Source organism: Spermophilus citellus, assembly GCF_964194105.1.
Source record: "Spermophilus citellus genome assembly, chromosome: 1".
Taxonomy (NCBI): domain Eukaryota; kingdom Metazoa; phylum Chordata; class Mammalia; order Rodentia; family Sciuridae; genus Spermophilus; species Spermophilus citellus.
In genome coordinates, this window is record NC_138182.1 from 66,472,364 (window position 1) to 66,491,745 (window position 19,382).

Consider the following 19,382-nt stretch of genomic DNA (forward strand, 5'->3'; position numbering starts at 1 on the left):
TATACTACATAAAATAAAGAATTACCAAAAAAAAAGAAAAAATGAGGGTAGGTTAAGGGATGAAACAAAACTGTCCATGAGTTAGAATTTTTTTACACTTTTTCTTCCTCGTACTGGGGATCAAACTCATGACCTTTGTATATGCAAAGCAAGTACTCTACCACTGAGTTACATCCTGAGCCCGGACTTTTAAAATACTATTTCCTTTATATGTATTGAGAGAAAGCGAGAATGTAGGAGAAAGTACCTGGCACACAGTAGCTGCTCAATAAATAAACGCAACTGTTATCTTACCATGAGCAGGGAAATTAAATAATTTACTCAAAGCCACACAGAACTGGTAAAACCCATGGTCAATGCAGCCCCAATGGGCAGCAAGAATAATTATAAAAGCCACTCACTGAAACTTAATTTTTATTCCAAATGAACATATGGCTAGAAAGAAAACAGCTAACACTCCAAATAATGTGCTTGACTGGAAATTAAAAGTAGTTGATGTGCAGGAAACCTAACAGCAGAGTGCCAGCCTTAGCTCTCTGATGATGGCTATGCCAAGAAAGCATAAAAAAACCAGTGTCCTTTTGATACATGACCTGGATGTGAACATTTACAGCAAAGAACAAAAATCAAGAAGACAGGAAACAGAAAAAGGAAAAACCGCAGAATCCCAAACCTCAGAAATTAGTATTCACTTAACACAATGGTGAAGACTTTTGATAGTAAATTTTCACAATTTGTAAAATGTGAGTCTTCAAAGTATTTTTTTCAATTTCAAAAGCTAAAAAAATCGAGGTGGGGACAGTTAGTTACACTGGCATAGAAGAGCTGCTGCCTGTCAAGATGACAATCAGTCCTACTTCCAAAACACAGTGAGAACCGGTGAGCCTGATGAGCCTGAAGGAAGAGGCTGACTGGTGGTGCTGACGCCACTGATTGTACAAGAACACACTGGGTCACCTCACAGCAACAGCAAAGGCCACATCTACTGCTCCTCCTGGCTGACGCTGAGGTTGCCTTTCTGCACCTCAAGCTCCTCAGCACTGACCGTAGATGGGTCAATGGCGGCATATTTGGTTCCATGGAACTGCAGCAAATGTATCTGTACATAAAGATTCACTTCTGCACTTCTACACAGGTAGGGAAAATTGCCTCCAGTTTTAAGGTGAGCTCTCTGGGCATTAGGATACAGTTTGTACATTTATTCTTTAGCTTTAGTTGAAAGTGCACTCTGGTCAAATACATCCATTATGGTTACAGGGATGTCCCGAATTTTATGAGGTTCCACATAAGAATTCTGACAATTCAGGGTAAGTCTTGAAGCCAGTTCACTCTGACCCAAATTTTCCAGCCTGTCCACCATAAAATCAATGGCATCAGCCATCATTGGGTCCACTGGGCCAGACGAAAAGTTTCCAAGAACTATCTTCTTGAGCATAAATGCTGGCATCAGCCAAAAGCTGTTTGCAGTCTAAGTTTGGTTAAAGATAGAGGTATCACTGAAGGAATTGCAGAGGATGAGGGAATGGACTCTAGGTGATTTGTGAGTATATTCAGCAAACTTTTGGGCCAAAAAGCCTCCCAAAGAAGCCCCACATTAATTTTTTTAAAGTAATGTTTTTATCTTGTGAAAAATAGGGACACTTCTGGATTTCCTTACACTTAATTTATATTTTAGAATTTGAATTGTTAATTACTAGACGGGGCACTATAATCCTTTGTAAGGTATCTGAAGTTCTGAGCTAACGTTCATATTTTTAATCTTAAGAATATATTTTTTTAAAGTAGCTCACTATTTAAATAACATTAGTTTTTTGTTTAGTTATTATGTCATGATCATTTTGTTCTTTTACCTTGCATACATTTGCATATATATGTATAAATAAAATACAATAGACCTTCAGAAAAAATATTAAGTAAATATTTAATAATTATAAATTAAATCTCTTTACCTACATCCAAATCAGGAAGTAGAAAATGCAGTACCATAGGAATGTTCTTGAGTTCCTTCCTGCTTCACTCCTACCTTCCAAAGAACAAATACATTTCTGACTTTTTTTTGTACTACAAATTAAAACCAGGGGTCTTAATCACTGAGCCATATCCCCAACCCTTTTTATATTTTATTTTGAGACAAGGTCTCACTAAGTAGCTTAGGACCTCACTGAGTTACTGAGGCTGGCCTCAAATGTGTGATCCTCCTGCCTCAGCCTCTCAAGTTGCTGGGATTACAGGCATGCACCACCATTTCCAGCTCTATTTTGACTTTTATGTTAATGACTTCCTTGCTTTTCTTTAGACTTTTATCATCTGTGTTACCAGTAAATAAGTATTTCTATACAATATCATTTAGTTTTTCACATTATATTAGTATCATATAATTGGAAACATGCTGTCTATATATATTTTTTGTGGCTTATTCACATACCCTTATAATTTTAAGATTCATTTGCTAGTGTACTTAGTTGTCTCTTTGTTCAAAACAAAGCTATGACATTTTAATGCGAGTGCATGTTTAAGGCAGGAAGGTCTTCAAGAGATTGGGGAGAAATGCACACAGATCATTTAAATAATTTCAAAGCAGTTCTTAATATTTTGCAAAAATTTGCTTAATCCCAGGCATATATTAGGAAAGAAGCATCCTATACCTTGTGGTCACTTTCTCTTAGTGTTCAAAACACAGACCAAATGCTTAGCTTTTATGCTAAGCTTTAAAAGAGTTTGTTTAAACTCTTCATGGGATTGTCAAAGCAACAAATTTGCTTATTTAGCAAATATTGATTAAGGCCTTCATATGCAGTTACATACTAGATACCATAGGTAAAGTTATAACTTTTGCATTCACAAAGCTAGTAGTCTAATGGAGGATACATACAGAGAAAAAATTATCATAAAGTGTGATTGCTAATGGAGAGTATGACTAGATACAAAGGTTGATATCCACTGTGCATCTAACCAAGCCTTGGGAGGAAATAAGAAAGACTTCTTGGAGGAAGAAGTATCCATGCTGATTCCTGTGTAATGACCAAGAGTAAGACTACAAGTTAGGAAAGGAAAAGGAATGCAAAACCAGCATATATCAAAACCTTGAGGCAAAACAAAATTAAAATGTTTTAACAAGCTGAAAATAATATATTATGGTTTAAGCATAGATTAAAAGGCAAGAAGTTATAAGATATGAAACAGAAGTGGAAAAGAGACCCAAATAATGCATGTGTAAGACCTGTGATGAAAAATGGGAAGATTTTATTTATTTATTTATTTGTTTGTTTATTTTATATGTTGCTGGGGATCGAACCCAGTGCCTCACTGGCAAGCACTCTACCACTGAATCATAACCCCAGCCACAAAGGGAAGATTTTAAGAGAAGGCAAGATATATTCTTGTTTTGTATCAAAAGATCACTGCTATGTAGAGAATAAGATAGGAATGACATGAGACTGTAGGTAAAGAGGCTACTTGTAGAAGTTGTTTCTATTATCAGGATGACAGGTGATGATGGAACTGAATTAGTAGTAGCAGAGATGGGCCATATTGGAAAAAATGTTTAGGAGATAGACCCAACAAGACTTATGGACTAGGTTGGATTGGGTGGATAAGACATTGTTAAGGATGCCATGTTTCTGGATTGGATACCTGCATGGATAGTGAATATAGTTTCTAAAATGTTAGAAAACACAAGTTTTTAGTAGGAATACAGAGAAATAATTATCATAAGTATGATATATATATAAATTTAGTTTCTTTGAAGTGTCTGTAGGATATGGAGATGGAAGATGTGAATTCATGTTCTACATATTTAACAATTAGAGAAATGCAAATCAAAACTACACTGAGATTTCATTTTACTGCAGTTAGAATGGCAGCCATCAAGAATGCAACCAATAATAAGTACTGGAGAGGTGTGGAGAAAAAGGAACACTTTTTAGTGTACAACCACTATATAAATTATTATGGAGTTTCATCAAAAGACTAGGAATGGAACCACCATATGACCCATCTATACCACTTTTCTGTATTTATCCTAAAGAATTAAAGTCATCATAATACATATGTGTCTGTATACACACTTAGACACACACACACACACGTACACACACACATATATATAAATATATATCAATGCATGCATATCTATGTTTTAGAAGCACGATTCATAATAGCCAAACTATGGAACCAACCTAGGTGTCCATCAGTGGATGAATGGATAAAGAAAATATGATATATATTCACAATGGAATTTTATTCATCTAAAAAGACAAAAAATTATGTCATTTGCAGGAAAATGAATGAAACTTGAGAACATTATGTTAAACAAAATAAATCAAACTCGTAAGTTAAGGGGCATATGTTTTCTTTCATATGTGGAAGCTAGAGAGGGAAAAGGAAAAGAAAGATGGGGAGAGTCTCATGAAAACTGGGATATTAGTAGAGCAGAAGAAAGAGATAGGGATGAGGAAAGGGTAAGGGAACATACTAGGGAATGATATTGGCCAAATTGTTATATTGTGCATATGTATGAATGTTTAACAACAAATCCCTTTATTATGTATAATCATAATACACCAATAAAAAATATGGAAAAAATGATCCCAAATTCATCAGGAGAAAGATCTGGGTATAAGAAAACCCAATAGTATAAGTAATATTATTTCTCTTTACAAATAAGTACTGTTAGTTCTGTGGTTCAGTTCTGTTATGGATTTTATAGGCTTTTGTTGACTGATCTATCTTAAAGTTCATAGGGTTATTTCTATGCTTAAATTCATGATTATTCCTAAATAATCCATTTAGCCACAGAAACTTTGCTGGGTAATCATTTTGAGAATTTTCTAATTTTTTAGTCATTGTTCTTTTTAAAAAGTGTTTTTTTTTTTTTAATGTATCTTATCAGAACATACATCTAGATATATTAGCCCTTTTCTGCAAGATAGTTAGTAGAGGTAGCTTGGTAAAGCTGTGTGATAAAACAACCAGCAGAGCCATTTTTGGAAGCAAATTTCCTTGTCTGGCCCCCTATCTACAACAGAATACCATTTAACCAGCACATTCCTGAGATTGGGGCTGCCCTGGATTCCCCATCCTGCCACAGGACACAAAATTAATCCAATGGATATGGATGCTTACATGGGCAGTTGCCACCAGGTGGTGCCAAACTGCAATCTGAGCCTTTTGCCAACAGGGACACTTATCCAGCCAGTTGTACAAGCTTGACTGTATCATTTTAATCTCAGTAATCCAACCTGGTGTTTTATATAGCAGAATCTTTTTGGATCATAATTTCTTCATTATGGCAGATTTGAACAGTAGAATAACTACTGTGTCCCAGTAGGCCTTCCACATGGTAGAAATAAATTGTAATTATTTATTTTGATGTCTTAGAACTTAAAATGGTTGAGAAATGATTTTTGTTTTGTTTTATATGTTTGTTTGTTTTGTAGTTGAGTATGGACAGCATGCCTTTATTTTATTTGTATGTAGTGCTGAGGATCAAACCCAGGGACTCGCATGTGCTAGGCAAGTGCTCTGCCACTGAGCTATAGGCCCAGATGGAGGAAAGGTTTTGGTATTCATTGTTAGAAAGCATAAATTTCAGAACAAGTTTACATGTTTAGTTTTGTGTGTGTGTATCTAGGTAAATTAATCTCTTGCTTTGTACTTAGATATATCGAATGCTGGTTGAATATGAATTAAAATAGAGAAAGTACTTACACTTTGGTATTTGTACTTAGTTCCTTACCTTTCCCTCAATAAATATTTTTAGAAGAAAGTAAAATAAGAAGATTAGGTAAATACGTTTTACCTTGGTTTGTTTTCCTTGCCTTTTGTCTTCTTGAATGTGAAAAAGACAGATGGAACTCATGTCACATCTAATCTTAGTATCTGTCCTTATAGTCATTCCAACAGTTTTTGAAATTAAGTGGTTGAAAAAAGAGGAAGTATGTAGAAGATATAGACTTTAAGAGATAAAAAGACAAACTTGGGTATTTGGATATAGCAAAAACACCATAGGTGGAATTATAATGTGTATGTATATTGTGGCTCAATCTGTAAGTTTGGCTTCTTATCTTTTTTTTGTGGTTTCTTGTTATTTTTAAATGGCAGTTTGGGGCTGAAGATGTAGCTTAGAGGTGGAGTGCTTGCCTAGTATTCTCAAAGGCCTGGGTTTGATCCCCAGTGCCACCAAAAAGTAAAAGTAAATAAATAAAATGCCAGTTTGGAGCTATGGGAAATGATGAGTGGAACTCACTCTGAGGATGAGATTTATTATATAAATAAATAACCTCTTGCTTAGTAGGTATTTCATGACAGAAATGTTTTGTACCCTCTTCATATTTGGATATAAGACATTATTCAACGATTGGCAATATAGTATGAAAGAGATTTGGAACAAAGGACTAAACTTAAATCCTGGCCCTAGTACTTACTGAGTGGATAAGCCATTTAATGTCACCAAAGTTTAATTTCCTCTTTTGGAAATTAATAATTCACAGGGTGAAGGTGAATATTATTAATACTTCATAGGGTGATCTGTGAGATCTAAATTAGATATACATGTGGAAAGTATATTATCAATTATGAAATTATATATAAATATAGGTATTTTGATTTTTTTTGCCTTTGTATGATAAAGAAAATATTTTATCCATTGTGTTGATAATTTAAATACAAAGATGATTATGTAAAAGTTAACTGGTAACATGAAATTATTACCATCCTGAGGGTCTACATGTCATTTGTGTCAAAATTTCTGCATAATGGTAACTTATTTGTTCCCTAATTAATACTATGAGATAATAACATAAGGAACAATAAATTCAGCTGATTAAGTTTTTCCAGAAAGTAAAACTATCTTTATCAAAAATAGTCTCATTATAAACACAGAAAGAATTATTCTGAGTGATACTATAAAAAGGATAAGGGTGAAAGCCAGGTGTGGTAGCACACACCTGTAATCCTAGCGACTGGGAATTCTGAGGCAGGAGGATGGCAAGTTTGAGGTTAGCCTCAGCAATTTAGAGAGACCCTGTCTCAAAATGGAAAGGGCTAAGTATTTGTCTCAGTCGTTAAATACTCCTGGATTTAATCCTTATTACCAGAAAAAAAAAGGGGGGGGGAGGGAGGATGAATTTGTTAGAGGCATTCATTATGCTTTTGATGCTATACTGAATCTGGAAATTCAAATAGCTTAACAATTGTTTGAAAGAGAGAGTAGGCAGCAGAGAAAAGGAGATCGAAAAAATGCTTTTAAGTGTAACAATTAGTACTGCATTACTTCAGTGATTATATTTCCCACCCTATCAGTAAAAACCATCTTGACCACAATTTATTATCTTCCAAAAGTACTCAAGAAGTAATTTTTATGACATGAACTTGAAATTTCTGTAGAATCTTGGAGTAATGGTGAACAGCTTTGAATCTTGAATCTAGATTTGTTTAGGATTAAATATATGCAATGCATTATAGTAGGTGAACTGGAGCTAGTTTACAGAGGCTCCACTCACCATTCTAAAAGTATATATCCTCATTAATGCTTCAGCAAACATATAAACAAAGCTCTTTGTTTATATTTCACCAAATAGCTATATAGTTTTTTAATTCTTTGTGGAAACACTTAAGAATTTTCTACTTTGTATTTTCCATTACATTTTTTTACAGATAATTCTTTTAGTATCTCAAATAATTGTAAATTGATTTTTATTGTTGGCCATCTTATATTGTTAACTATATTGTTTATGCCTATAGGTGATTACTACATGGGTTCCACTATTTTATTAAATATATAAGTATTTCAAGGAATATGGGGTGTTCCAGATATGAAGCCAGGAAGTTCAGGTTGTGCTTAGAGTCACCTTATAGTTCACTGGGCAGTGGGGGAGGCTGAGAAAGTAAGATTATACCTTTGTCAGTAGAGAATTCCTGGAGATTTATAGTAGGAGAGTGACATGATTCACTCCTTTTTTTTAGAACTAGAGGGCCTTATGGAGGGAGGTTACTTAGGAGCTATTGCAGAATTTAGGTGAAGATGAAAAGTGGAAAAGAGAGTAAATGTTGAGTTTAAAGAATATTTGAGTGGTAGAATTGGCAAGACCCAGTGAGACTTAATGCAAACCATCAGGAGAGTCCAGCTTTATTACTTTCGTAGTCTCAGAGTGATGATGGGTGATAAATCATGGCCATTTACTTCAGGTTGCAGACAAGATTTAGAAAGGAAGATAATGATTCAGTCCTGATTGATCATTTACTGATATGGTAGTTCTGACCAAATCCAAAATACTTTCCTAAGATCACATAGTTTATTACTAAAGGTGTTTATCTTCTGTGCCCCAGATAGAATTCCCTATAGTCCTCAGGGTGCCTGAAAGGACCATGAGCCCCTGTGGCAGTCTTCTCTTTTTCCCCAGGTGCTATTAAGTAGATTGTCATTTTCCTTTTATACAGTACAAAATCTTAGGAAACACTTCTACAATTTTCATTCTCTAAATGAATACCTTCATATCTCTAATTAGATTTTCATATTTAGATAATATGCTAACAATAGCTCCTATTCATTGAGTACTTATTGTTCATCAAGCATTGTCCTCAACACTTTTTATATATATTGTAAAGAGAATTAAACAGAACAAATTTTATAGGATGTAGGGATTAGTATCTCATTTTACAAATGAGGAAACTGAGACACAGAGGAAATGTAATTTACCTATGTAAGTGTTTTGTTGATAAATGTAGATGATGCCTGACTCCACAGTTAGGTGAAGACTGCTGTTTAACTGGTCAGGGCTATGAAAATTGACCAAAGGCTTTTTTATCAAAACTGTAAATTTTGCTGGGGATGTAGCTCAGTAGTAGAGAATTTGCATGAATCATTAGAACTTCTTTTTCCTTCTAATATGAACATTTTGATTGGTATATTACAATGATACGTATTAGTGGGATTCCTTGTGATATAGTTATACCTGCACATAACATGGTTTTTGCTTTTAGATATGCATGACAGTAGGGTATATTTTGACATATTATACATACATGGGATGCAACCCATTACAATTTTGATCCCATTCTTCTGGTTGAACATATATGGAGTTACACTGGTCATGTATTTGTATATGAGTATAGGAAAGTCATGTCTGATTCATTCTACTGTCTTTCCTATTCCCATCCCCCCTTCCTTCCCTTCATTCTCCTTACTGTAATCCAATGAACTTCTAAACTTTCCCTCACTACCCTCCCTTGTTATGGGTTAGCATCCACATATCAGAGAGAGCATTCAATCTTTGGTTTGGGGGACTGGCTTATTTCACTTAGCATGATATTCTCTAGTTCCATCCATTTACCTGCAAATGCTATAATTTTATTTTTCTATATAGCTGAGTAACATTCCATTGCAATCAGTTTCATTCCTCAGTACTTCCCCTTTCTCTCTCTTCCTCCCTCCCCCTGGCCTTCTTCCTTGACTCTCCTGGTCTCCTTTCTGGTTTTTCTCTCTAGCGTCCACAAATAAAAGAAAACATACATCCCTTGACTTTCTGAAGCTTATTTCAGTTGACATGATGTTCTAGGTCATTAAACTTTATACACTTAATAATTGTGAAAATTAGTAAAGAGGACTTTTTAAAACATAAAATGGTATGGTTGTTTTAATAGGGTCTACCTCCTTGACATTCTTCTGATTAGACCTCATTTCCCCTCTTCTGCTGAAACACTTAACTCCAGAAATCCTCCCCTTACCTCCTGTACTGTCAATTTTCTTCCTCCCAGCTAGTTCACAGCTATGTACAAACCTGTGTTTTCTCTCATCTTTAAAAAGCATTTCTTATCTCCAGTTCCTCCTTGAGACACTTTTCTATTTCTTGGGTCCCCCCTTTATAACCAATTTATTTATTGCAAAGTTTCATATATTCATTCTTTATTCCCATTTTCTACCAAGCTTTTGCCACCCACATCACTCCAGCAAAGCTAACAAAACCTTTCTGATAAAGATTCCAAGACCTTCATGTTGGTTGCCAAAATCCATTTGTCATATTCTCATTTCTCATCACCCTTGACCTAGTAGCATCAGTGAATACAGTTGATAAGTTTTTGCCCCCAGGAACATATTCTTTCTCTCTTTTCTCCTGCCCCCAATATTGGGACTTGAACCTTTGAGCTGTATCCCAAGCCCATTTTATTTTATTTTGAGACAGGTTGCTAAGTTGCCCAAGCTGGCCTCAAACTTGCAATTGTCCTGCCTCTGCCTCCTGAGTAGCTAGGTTTACAGGCAGGTGCCACCACACCTGGCTCACATTCTTTTCTTTAATTGGCTTCCAGGATACCACACCGTTGTTTTTCCCCCTCTTCCTTGTCTGCATCTACTCGATCCCTTTGCTGGTTCTTCCTCATCTCCTTCATATCTTTTGCCACTACCTCCATGGCATTTCCACTTGATTATCTAATAGGCATAATAAATTTAATGTCTAGAAGAAAACTTCCTATTCTGCACTCTACCTCCTTTCCTCCTTTACCTTTAGTCTCACCCGGGATCAATTAAAGATAATCCTTCACTTTTTTACACCAAAACCACAAAGCCATCTTCAGATTCCTCATTTTTTACATTCTGTATTCTATTAAATAGCAAATTATTTTGTTGTGTCTTCAAAATTTATGATCTCTTACCATCTCACAGATAGTATTACATTGGTCCAAGCCGCCATTATCTATCTCTTGCCTAAATCACTGCAATAATCTCCAGTGGTCCCCAGCTTCCTTCCTTGCCCAGTTTAGTCTATTCTCAGCACAGTTTCAATTAAATCACTCCTCTACTCAAATAAAAAAAACTCCCATCTCAGTAAGTTTCAATTATAATAATTGTCCATAATACTATCTGATCTGTGCTATTACTCCTTCCTTATTTTATTACTCTGTTCTTGTCACTTGTTAGTCACATTGGCTTCCTTTTCCTTAACCTACAGGCATGTACCTACTTCAGTTCCTTTATTCCATAGTTCCACTGTTTACCCATCCAACTCATAAATGATAACCTTAAAACCTATTTCCTAACATTCAAATGTCACCTTAGTCCTTTTCTTACCACCCTATTAAAAATTGGGAAATCCCTCTTTCCCCTCTAGCCCCTTCTTTGCTATATTTTTCTCCAGAAAAATTATTACCAACTAACATATACTACATATTTATTTACTTTTGCTTTTCTTCCTCCTAGAATGCCACATCCACCAGAGTAGGAATTTTCATCTATTACTGAGTGCTAAGTTCCCATGTGCCAGTGCCTAGTACATAGTATGTGCTCAATATGAATGAATCAGTAGTGGGGTTTGTTTGTTTGTTTTATTTTGTTTTGTTTTAGAAATCAGGTGGGTATTGGTTTAGATGAAAACCTACACAAAGATTTCTAATGAGAGCTGAGGATGTAGCTCAATGATAACGTGCTTGCCTAACATGCACAAGGTCCTAGATTTGATCCCCGGAAAAAAAAAAGGTTTGTAATGGCTTTGATCAGGACTGAGCAGTGACTAACATATAGAAGTTACTCAATTAATCATCCACCAAATTTACTGTTTCATTTTGATATATTAACTTTTATTCTATCAGCTACTTTTGAAACCTCAGCCCATTAATGGATTTTCAGATAAGTGGTTTACATTTTGTTATGTAAATTTTTCTCACACATACTCACACATCCCTTTAACCTAATGTGGATTATGGAATGATCTACGTTAAACCAAATTCTTATCTGTATAAAATGAAAAGGATTTGCTTGAACATCAACTGTCTCAGTGCATTTGGGCTGCTACAACAGAAAATCTGAGATGGGATCATTGATAATGAACAAGACTTTATTGGCACTGTACTAGAGGTTGAGAAATGCACAGCTTCCTCCAAATTTTATTAAATGAAGTTCGTACTTTGTTCAAGTTGTTTTTATGTCATATTCACTGACTCTTCAACCACCTATGTTAATTAAAGGTAAAGGTAAAATTATTTGTCAGTGTTAAAATTGTCCGTTTGCAGTTTTGTACTATGCTCTTTTTTGTTTTGTTTTGTTTTTTGTACTGGGGATTGAACCTAGGTGTGGTGGGGGCAAGGGGAAGGTAGTGCTCTCTACCACTGAGCTATATCCCCAACCTTTATTATTTTTTAATTTGAGACAGTGTCTTGCTAAGTTGCTGGAGATCTTGCTGGGTTGCTTAGGCTGGATTGTGAACTTACGATCCTCCTGCCTCAGCCTCCTGAGTCACTGGGATTACAGGCATATGCCTCTGTACCTAACTGTTTTCTACTTCTACTGTCTTAGAAGCAAAGGCATGAGCTGTGAAAATAAAGCAATTTTATGTTTTGTCCAGGAAGAAGAATATGGAGATAGAAGAGATTAATTCAACACTTTCCCTATAAATAAACTTGTCATAGAAAATAATCTGTTTCAATCACTTCACGTTCCAACTAGAAAAAAAATTCACTTTTATTAACTGAAAATATTCTTACATGAAAGCAGAAGTAGAATGGATTTCTTAGTTGTTGTTATCTGCCAAACTCTTCTGACAGCTATGTTTTCTTCACTATTTATTCTTTGCAAATTTCAAGTTCTAAGGTGTACACTAGTGATTTTATTTAGGCTAAAGCCTGTACATGTCATTGCCAAACTCTGATTTGTTCTTATTGGAATTTCAGAAGTTACTAAAGTTTTTCTTAGCTAACTTTTTTCTTACTATTTTTCAGATAAAAATTTAGATTTGGCTTATTGTTACTGTGAAATTTATCTTGTATAAATGAGAATAGATTCCATCCCATACATTAGTTTGCTATTTATGTTTTCTACCAAAGTTTTTAGTTTAAGATGTGAGATGTTTTTGTATAAACTTATGTGTATTAAATCACCTGCACAAATTGCAAATATTGCGTATGAAATATGTCTATTTATCATAATATTAAAAACTTTATTCAGAGAAATGATTAAGATCTAAGTTTCTCATTCAATATTATTATTTAGTCGTATCTCCTAGTTTGTCCAGGAAAGTTGTAGTTTATGCTTGTTTCTTTGTCATAATTAACAACACCCTCTTTTGCTTTAAAAACTATCCCATGTTAAAAAGTACATTATTTGGACAATGGTTATTGTACTAAGATGCTCACTTTTCCTTTGCATTTTACATACAATTGAGATTTTGTTTCCCTTTTCTTCCATCTTTTTTTTTCTACACAGAAACATATAGCAGGTAGGAATAATATGTGTTATGGGAGATGGAGTTAGTAAGAAACAACGTGAAAGAATTGTGACAAATATAGTTTGAGGAGTCAGGTATTAGACTTGTAAAAGTATTTTTAGGGATTACATATATCCAAACCTCTGTATTTGCAGGTTCCACATCTAATGAATGGTTCAGCCAAATCCAGAAGTATTTTGAAACAAAATTGTGTCTTTACTGAAGATGTGCAGACTTTTTCTTGTTATCATTAATTCCTGATCAGTATAGTGTAGCGTTTATTTATATAGCATTTACATTGTATTAGGTATTCTAAGTAATCTAGAAATAACTTAAAGTATATAGAATAATATGCATAGGTTATATGTAAATACTATATCATATTATGCAAGGGACTTAAGCATCCTTGGATTTTGGTATCCACAGGGCCAGGAGCCAATCTTCTGCAGGTACTGAGGGACTTGGCATTTTTGTATTTTTAGACATTTGCTATAATATTGGCCAGTTGGTCAAATACCAACATCTTTTTCTGTGTTATTATAATTACATTTGGTTATACACTCAGATTGGACTTTTAAAAATTGAGCTTTCATTAGTTTATGCATACTACAGATAGCTTCTGTCAATTTTTCAAGTTTCTCTTTTGAGGAACATTTGGATTCCTGCTAATTCATCTTTAATTATATTTCTGTTACATTTTATAATGCATTTAACATTTAGAAATGGATTATTTATTAGTTATATGGAAGTTAGTGTTTTATCTATGGCAAGCATATAATCCATCTGGTGTTTTATCAAACCAATGTAATTTTGAAAAAGCATGTTACGTACCATGGGCTATGAAAACAAATGTATAATATATTCAAAATTCTTTTAAGGCCAATTTTTATTTGACATCAATTTATGCTATGAGGTGGTCCTATAATAATAACTCTCATAATGTCAGAATTTCCCAAGGAGAAAATATCTCTGATACAAAGGAATTCTTAAGAGAGGCACACAAACTCTTGAGCCAGGCTCTTTAGGTTCACATTTGGGCTCCATAGCTTACCTCACTGTGTGACCTTAAGCCAGTGCTTAACCTTGGTGTTTCAGTCTTCTCATTTGTATAGTAGAAGTAATGGTACAACATATAGTTTGTGGGAGTGTCATGACAATTAAACAAAAACAGAAAATGAAAATGTGAAGTGCCTAAAACAGTTCCTGACATATGGTAAACAATTACTATTATTTTAGTGTTTACTATTACTATTATTGACAGTATAAGAATGCATTCAGTTTACCTCTCTCAGACTTAATTTGAAATATGTCAGTTGATATTAAAGGAAAAATAAAGTATTCAGGTTGTGGAGTAGATACGGATTTACACAGAAATATCACCCACATACACCTATTAGAGGCCCTCTTGATAGAAGCCTCTGCTTCTAAAACTTTCCTCTATTTATTTTGGTTTTCTCTTGCTTAATTGCCTTACCTATTTGTTCTCTAAGGTTTAATTGTACATGCCACTTTTTAAAAAATGTTTCCCTTTATTCCCTTATCTTTCTTACTCCAGTTAAAAAAAAAAATCAACTCCTCTTTGTGACCTTAGAATTTTGTTTATGCCTTAACATCAGCATTTATAGTTAGCTGAATAATAAAGATTGTGGCATGGTGAACGTATTAGTACCCTCTAATATCTCTTCCTATAAGCCTTAATGGTAGCTTTTTCTGTATTTTATTTCTTTCCCTGTGTCTTAGTGTTATTACTAATGACAATGGTTACAAGAAAGGAAATATATATAGTTAGGAACTGAAGCATCTCCAGTTTCCAACTAAGCATTCTTGTTTAATTAGTACTCTAAATGTGACCTACTTGGGATTCTATTGCTGAAACAACTTAGAATAATGAGGCTTGTTTGAAAAATGAAAATTAAAACCAATTTGTGGCAATTTACTAAAATATTTAGATCATCTAGGAATGAAAAAAGACATAAATGTTTAATATACTTTGAGAATTTTAGTCTCTAAAATTAATTTTTCATGTTTCATTTGGTTTGATAATAGAATATTTTTGAAGTTTGCTGTAATCAGAATGATATCAGAAGATAATAATGTGCCATTTTCCAACAGCTACATTTTTAATTTTTATTATCTTTTTTTTTTTTTTCTTTTTCCTCTTTTGGTACTGGGGATTGGGCCCAGGGGTACTTTACCACTGATCTACATCTCCAGTCCTTTTTATATTTTATTTTGAGACAGAGTCTTGCTAAATTGCTGAAGGTCACCTTGAGTTGGCGACGGTGGCCTCAAATTTTTAGTCCTCCTTGCCTCAGCCTCCTAAGTCACTGGGATTATAGGCATGTAACATCATGTCTGACTATAAAAGCTACTTTATATTTCCAGTTACATAATAGCATATGAAAGTAAGTTTATTTTCTTTTTAATAAGAGTTGCCTGTACTCTAGTTTTTTTAAAACTATTTTGTTTCTCACTCATAAACTGTTTTTTGTTTTTTTTTTTTTAATATTTATTTCTAGTTCTCAGCAGACACAACATCTTTGTTGGTATGTGGTGCTGAGGATCGAACCCGGGCCGCACGCATGCCAGGCGAGCGCACTACCGCTTGAGCCACATCCCCAGCCCATCATAAACTGTTTTGCTGATGAATTTGTAATGATTGACATGTTTTATTTTTATTTTTTTTTTGAGGAGAGAGAGAGAGAGAGAGAGAGAGAGAATTTTTTTTTAATATTTATTTTTTAGTTCTCGGCGGACACAACATCTTTGTTGGTATGTGGTGCTGAGGATCGAACCCGGGCCGCACGCATGCCAGGCGAGCGCGCTACCGCTTGAGCCACATCCCCAGCCCTGATTGACATGTTTTAAATTTGTTGTTAAAACATCACAAAGCAAAAGACTACTGGCTTAGCCAGTATGACCACTAAGCATTTCTGTCCAATATTTATCAGATAGATTTATTCAGATATGGGTTCTTATTACTCCCTACTGAACTTCTCTGTGAAGAATAAAAAATAAGATCTAGTTGTCTAATCCAGTTCTTTATGGGAGATAGATAGGGTGATGGGTGTAAAAATTATGGCTCTGGAGTAAGTAACAACCAGGGTAGACTACAGCCCTCTAACGTTTTCGCTGCGTGACTTGGTGCTAAACATGTAAGTTCTCTAAATTTCAGTTTACTAAACTATAAAATAGGTTAGAAAAGACAACATAGGAGATTTGTAGGGATTAAGTAAACAAAATCATTTGTGTTACTTTACATATTTTAACTGTTATGAAAGTAGTTTTTTTGGTTTTGTTTACTTGTTTTTTTAGTTCATGACTTTGAAGAAGCTTACTGTTAGTGTTTTTTCTTGATCCAAAATTTTATCTGTATTAAAACACAAGTAGAATTTGATCTTTGAAGGCTCATACCTGACTGTATAATCTCCTAATTACTCACTGTTGTTACATTCTACCTTGTGGACACTCCTTAACTATCACTAAATGTAATCTTATTGACAATTTCAGTTCCTACTGTCATCACCACTATAAGATGACTTACCTAATACCTGGACTCCTATTTCTTGATTCCTACATAAATAGGAATCCCAGCTCTACTTCATTTAGCCACTGCAGTGGTCACACCCTTTCTTGTCATCAACTGAAATTCTGCCATAGAAAGTACCATTCTGTTTCTAAATCACCTTTCTCCAACAACAATCTTTCAACTTGGGTGTACAACTACTTCCACTTAATCTGTTTGTCATCTTACAGGACCTCCAGTCCTTTGTTCCTTCTACTTTTTTCTGATATCTCAGCTTTTCTGTGTTCCCTTCTCCTTCCTTCTTCCCTGAGATTCCAAGATCCATTATTTCATCTGTTCTCTTGCCAATGCAACAAAACTTCATTCCCATTTTAATTCTTGTGTCCTTCATGAATATATTTTCATTAAAAATGATTAATAGAAAATTAATTAACCTCACAAAACCTCAGTTTTCTTGTAGATAATTTATTAGTAATTACACCCATTGTTAGATTATGGTAAGGATTAAGTGAGGTACAGTATATATAAACTGTTCAACCTATACTCGACCCATATAAAGAACAGTAGTGAAGAAACTTTTCAAACTGTGTGGACTTTGAGGATTCCCCACTGATATTCTCTATGAATAATGAAAAACTGAATTTTAATTATCTATTTCTAATATTTAGAGACAGACCATATTTACACTACATGGTTTAATGCTGCTAGAAACTCGGCAAGCCAGGCAGACTAATGTAATATACACTTGGGGTCACTAGCCTGTAATGGTCCTTAAAATTGAGAGCTAGTCCAACTATGAGCAGAAAAATTTATGACTCTTTAAAAGAAGGATATATTTTCATTTTAAATAACCAAAATGTATTTTTAAATTTTAGAAATCTTCGAGAAGCAAGGGATAATGCTGTGGCCGAAAAGGACCGAGCAGTAATGGCTGAAAAGGATGCTTTAGAAAAACATGACCAGCTCTTAGACAGGTGAGCATCCTAAAAATGGAAATGTTAAAGCTCTTCAATTTTTGTTCCTGTTACTTTTTCTTTTTGAAAATATCTTTTTAATAGAAGTATAATTTTCCTTTCAATTGAATTATAGTTTTCATGTATTATTTCTGCAATATGTAATTGTTACATTTATTGAAAACTTGATAATAGAACAGTTTAGTCACTCCAGAGAGTTTCCTTATATTCCTTTCAGCCCACCTTATCTGTTGAGGGCCACAGCCGAGTAGGGATGACGTATGGCATTTTTGCCAGAAGTAGTGGTTGAGAGGTGATGCCAGCAAGTTCTTGCAGAGTTCCCGTTGAGTTTCAGTTGAGCTCTTGCGGGGTTTCCCGGAGAATTCCCATTGGTTGGGGAAGTGCCGGAGGAGGGATATTTCCGGTTGCTGGTTCCTGGACGAGCCGGGTGGCGTTCAGGAGTTTTCCCAGGAGCGTGTATGGAGTGTGCTGGTAGAGTTCAGAAATAAAGTTTGTTCCTACTTCAGTGGCTCGTGATTTGTGCCCAGCCAGACTGCGGCACTTATCCACTACCCCTCAAGAGGCAACCACTTTATAATTTCTATCACTATTAACTCAGTTTTGTTCTTGGACAAAAAGTAAATAGAACCTTGCAAATTATACTCTTTGTGTCTGGCTTCTTTGATTTAACATTATCTTTTTCTTTTTTTTGTTACTGTATCAGTAGTTATTATTGCTAATTGTGAACATACCAGTTTTATTGTTTTTACCTGTCATCGGACACTACAATTGTTCCTTGTTTATAGCTACCATTGAAAAGCTGCTGTGAGCGTTCTCATACAACATTTTTGTGAGCATATTTTTATTTCTCTTGTACAAATACCTAGAATTGGAATTGCCACTCACAGGTGAGGTAAGTGTTTTAGTTTAAAAGAACCTATGAAACTTTAACTCTGAAGTGGTGGGATCATTATACACTTCCAGTTCATTTTTCAAAATTCATATGTAAAATATACGTGTGTCATAAAGAGGGCAACAGAGAATTATATGGTTTTAGCAATACAAAAGGATTTTTTTCAGAAATGAATGTATTTGTGAAAATGTAGGTTACTTTTTTCTATTAGGGTAGTAGAATTTTGGATCCTAGAGAATACTTACTTACTGTTCTTTGGTTTTGTTTCTCTTTCCACATTTTTTTATTTGTGCATTATAGTTGTATATGATGATGGGATTTGTTGTTACATGTTTGTAAATGAACACAGTCTAACAATAATTTGGCCAGTATCATTCACCAGCGTTTCCCCCCTCCCTCTCAAAGCATGTTTATTTTTAATAGCTTTATTAAAAGGAAAATCGCAAGCTGGATGCCATAGCACATGCTTATAATCCCATCACCTCTGGAGGCTGAAGCACAATGATCTCAAGGTGGAGGCCAGCCTCACCAGCTTAGCAAAACCCTGTCTCAAAAAAACAAAAACAAGCAAACAAAATGACTGGGTATGGGATGTAACTCAGTATTATAACACTCCTGGGTTTAATCCCTAGTACCAAAAAAAAAAAAAAAGGAAGATCACTGATTAGCATTAAGCTAAATATCATTATCTCACATGGTTTGACTACATGCAGCCAACAAAATAGCTTTCTTTCTTGTTTTTCTAACTTTTTGGGGGGAAAGAGGATGAGTCCTGGGATTATAACCCAGAGTCAGTT

General features: G+C 34.6%; 1 protein-coding gene and 1 pseudogene across 2 annotated transcripts in view; one reads left to right on the plus strand and one right to left on the minus strand.

Moving 5' to 3' along the window:
* The window catches only part of PIBF1 (progesterone immunomodulatory binding factor 1), a 227,173-nt gene that overhangs the window by 50,444 nt on the left and 157,347 nt on the right, over positions 1-19,382 (plus strand). Inside the window, exon 10 of the mRNA XM_081281650.1 lies at positions 17,595-17,693. Coding sequence (XP_081137776.1) covers positions 17,595-17,693 — 99 coding nt within the window. The remainder of the gene's footprint in view (positions 1-17,594; positions 17,694-19,382) is intronic.
* On the minus strand, positions 413-1,594 carry LOC308652089 (maspardin-like; annotated as a pseudogene). Its single transcript has one exon. The product of its transcript is annotated as a maspardin-like (transcript).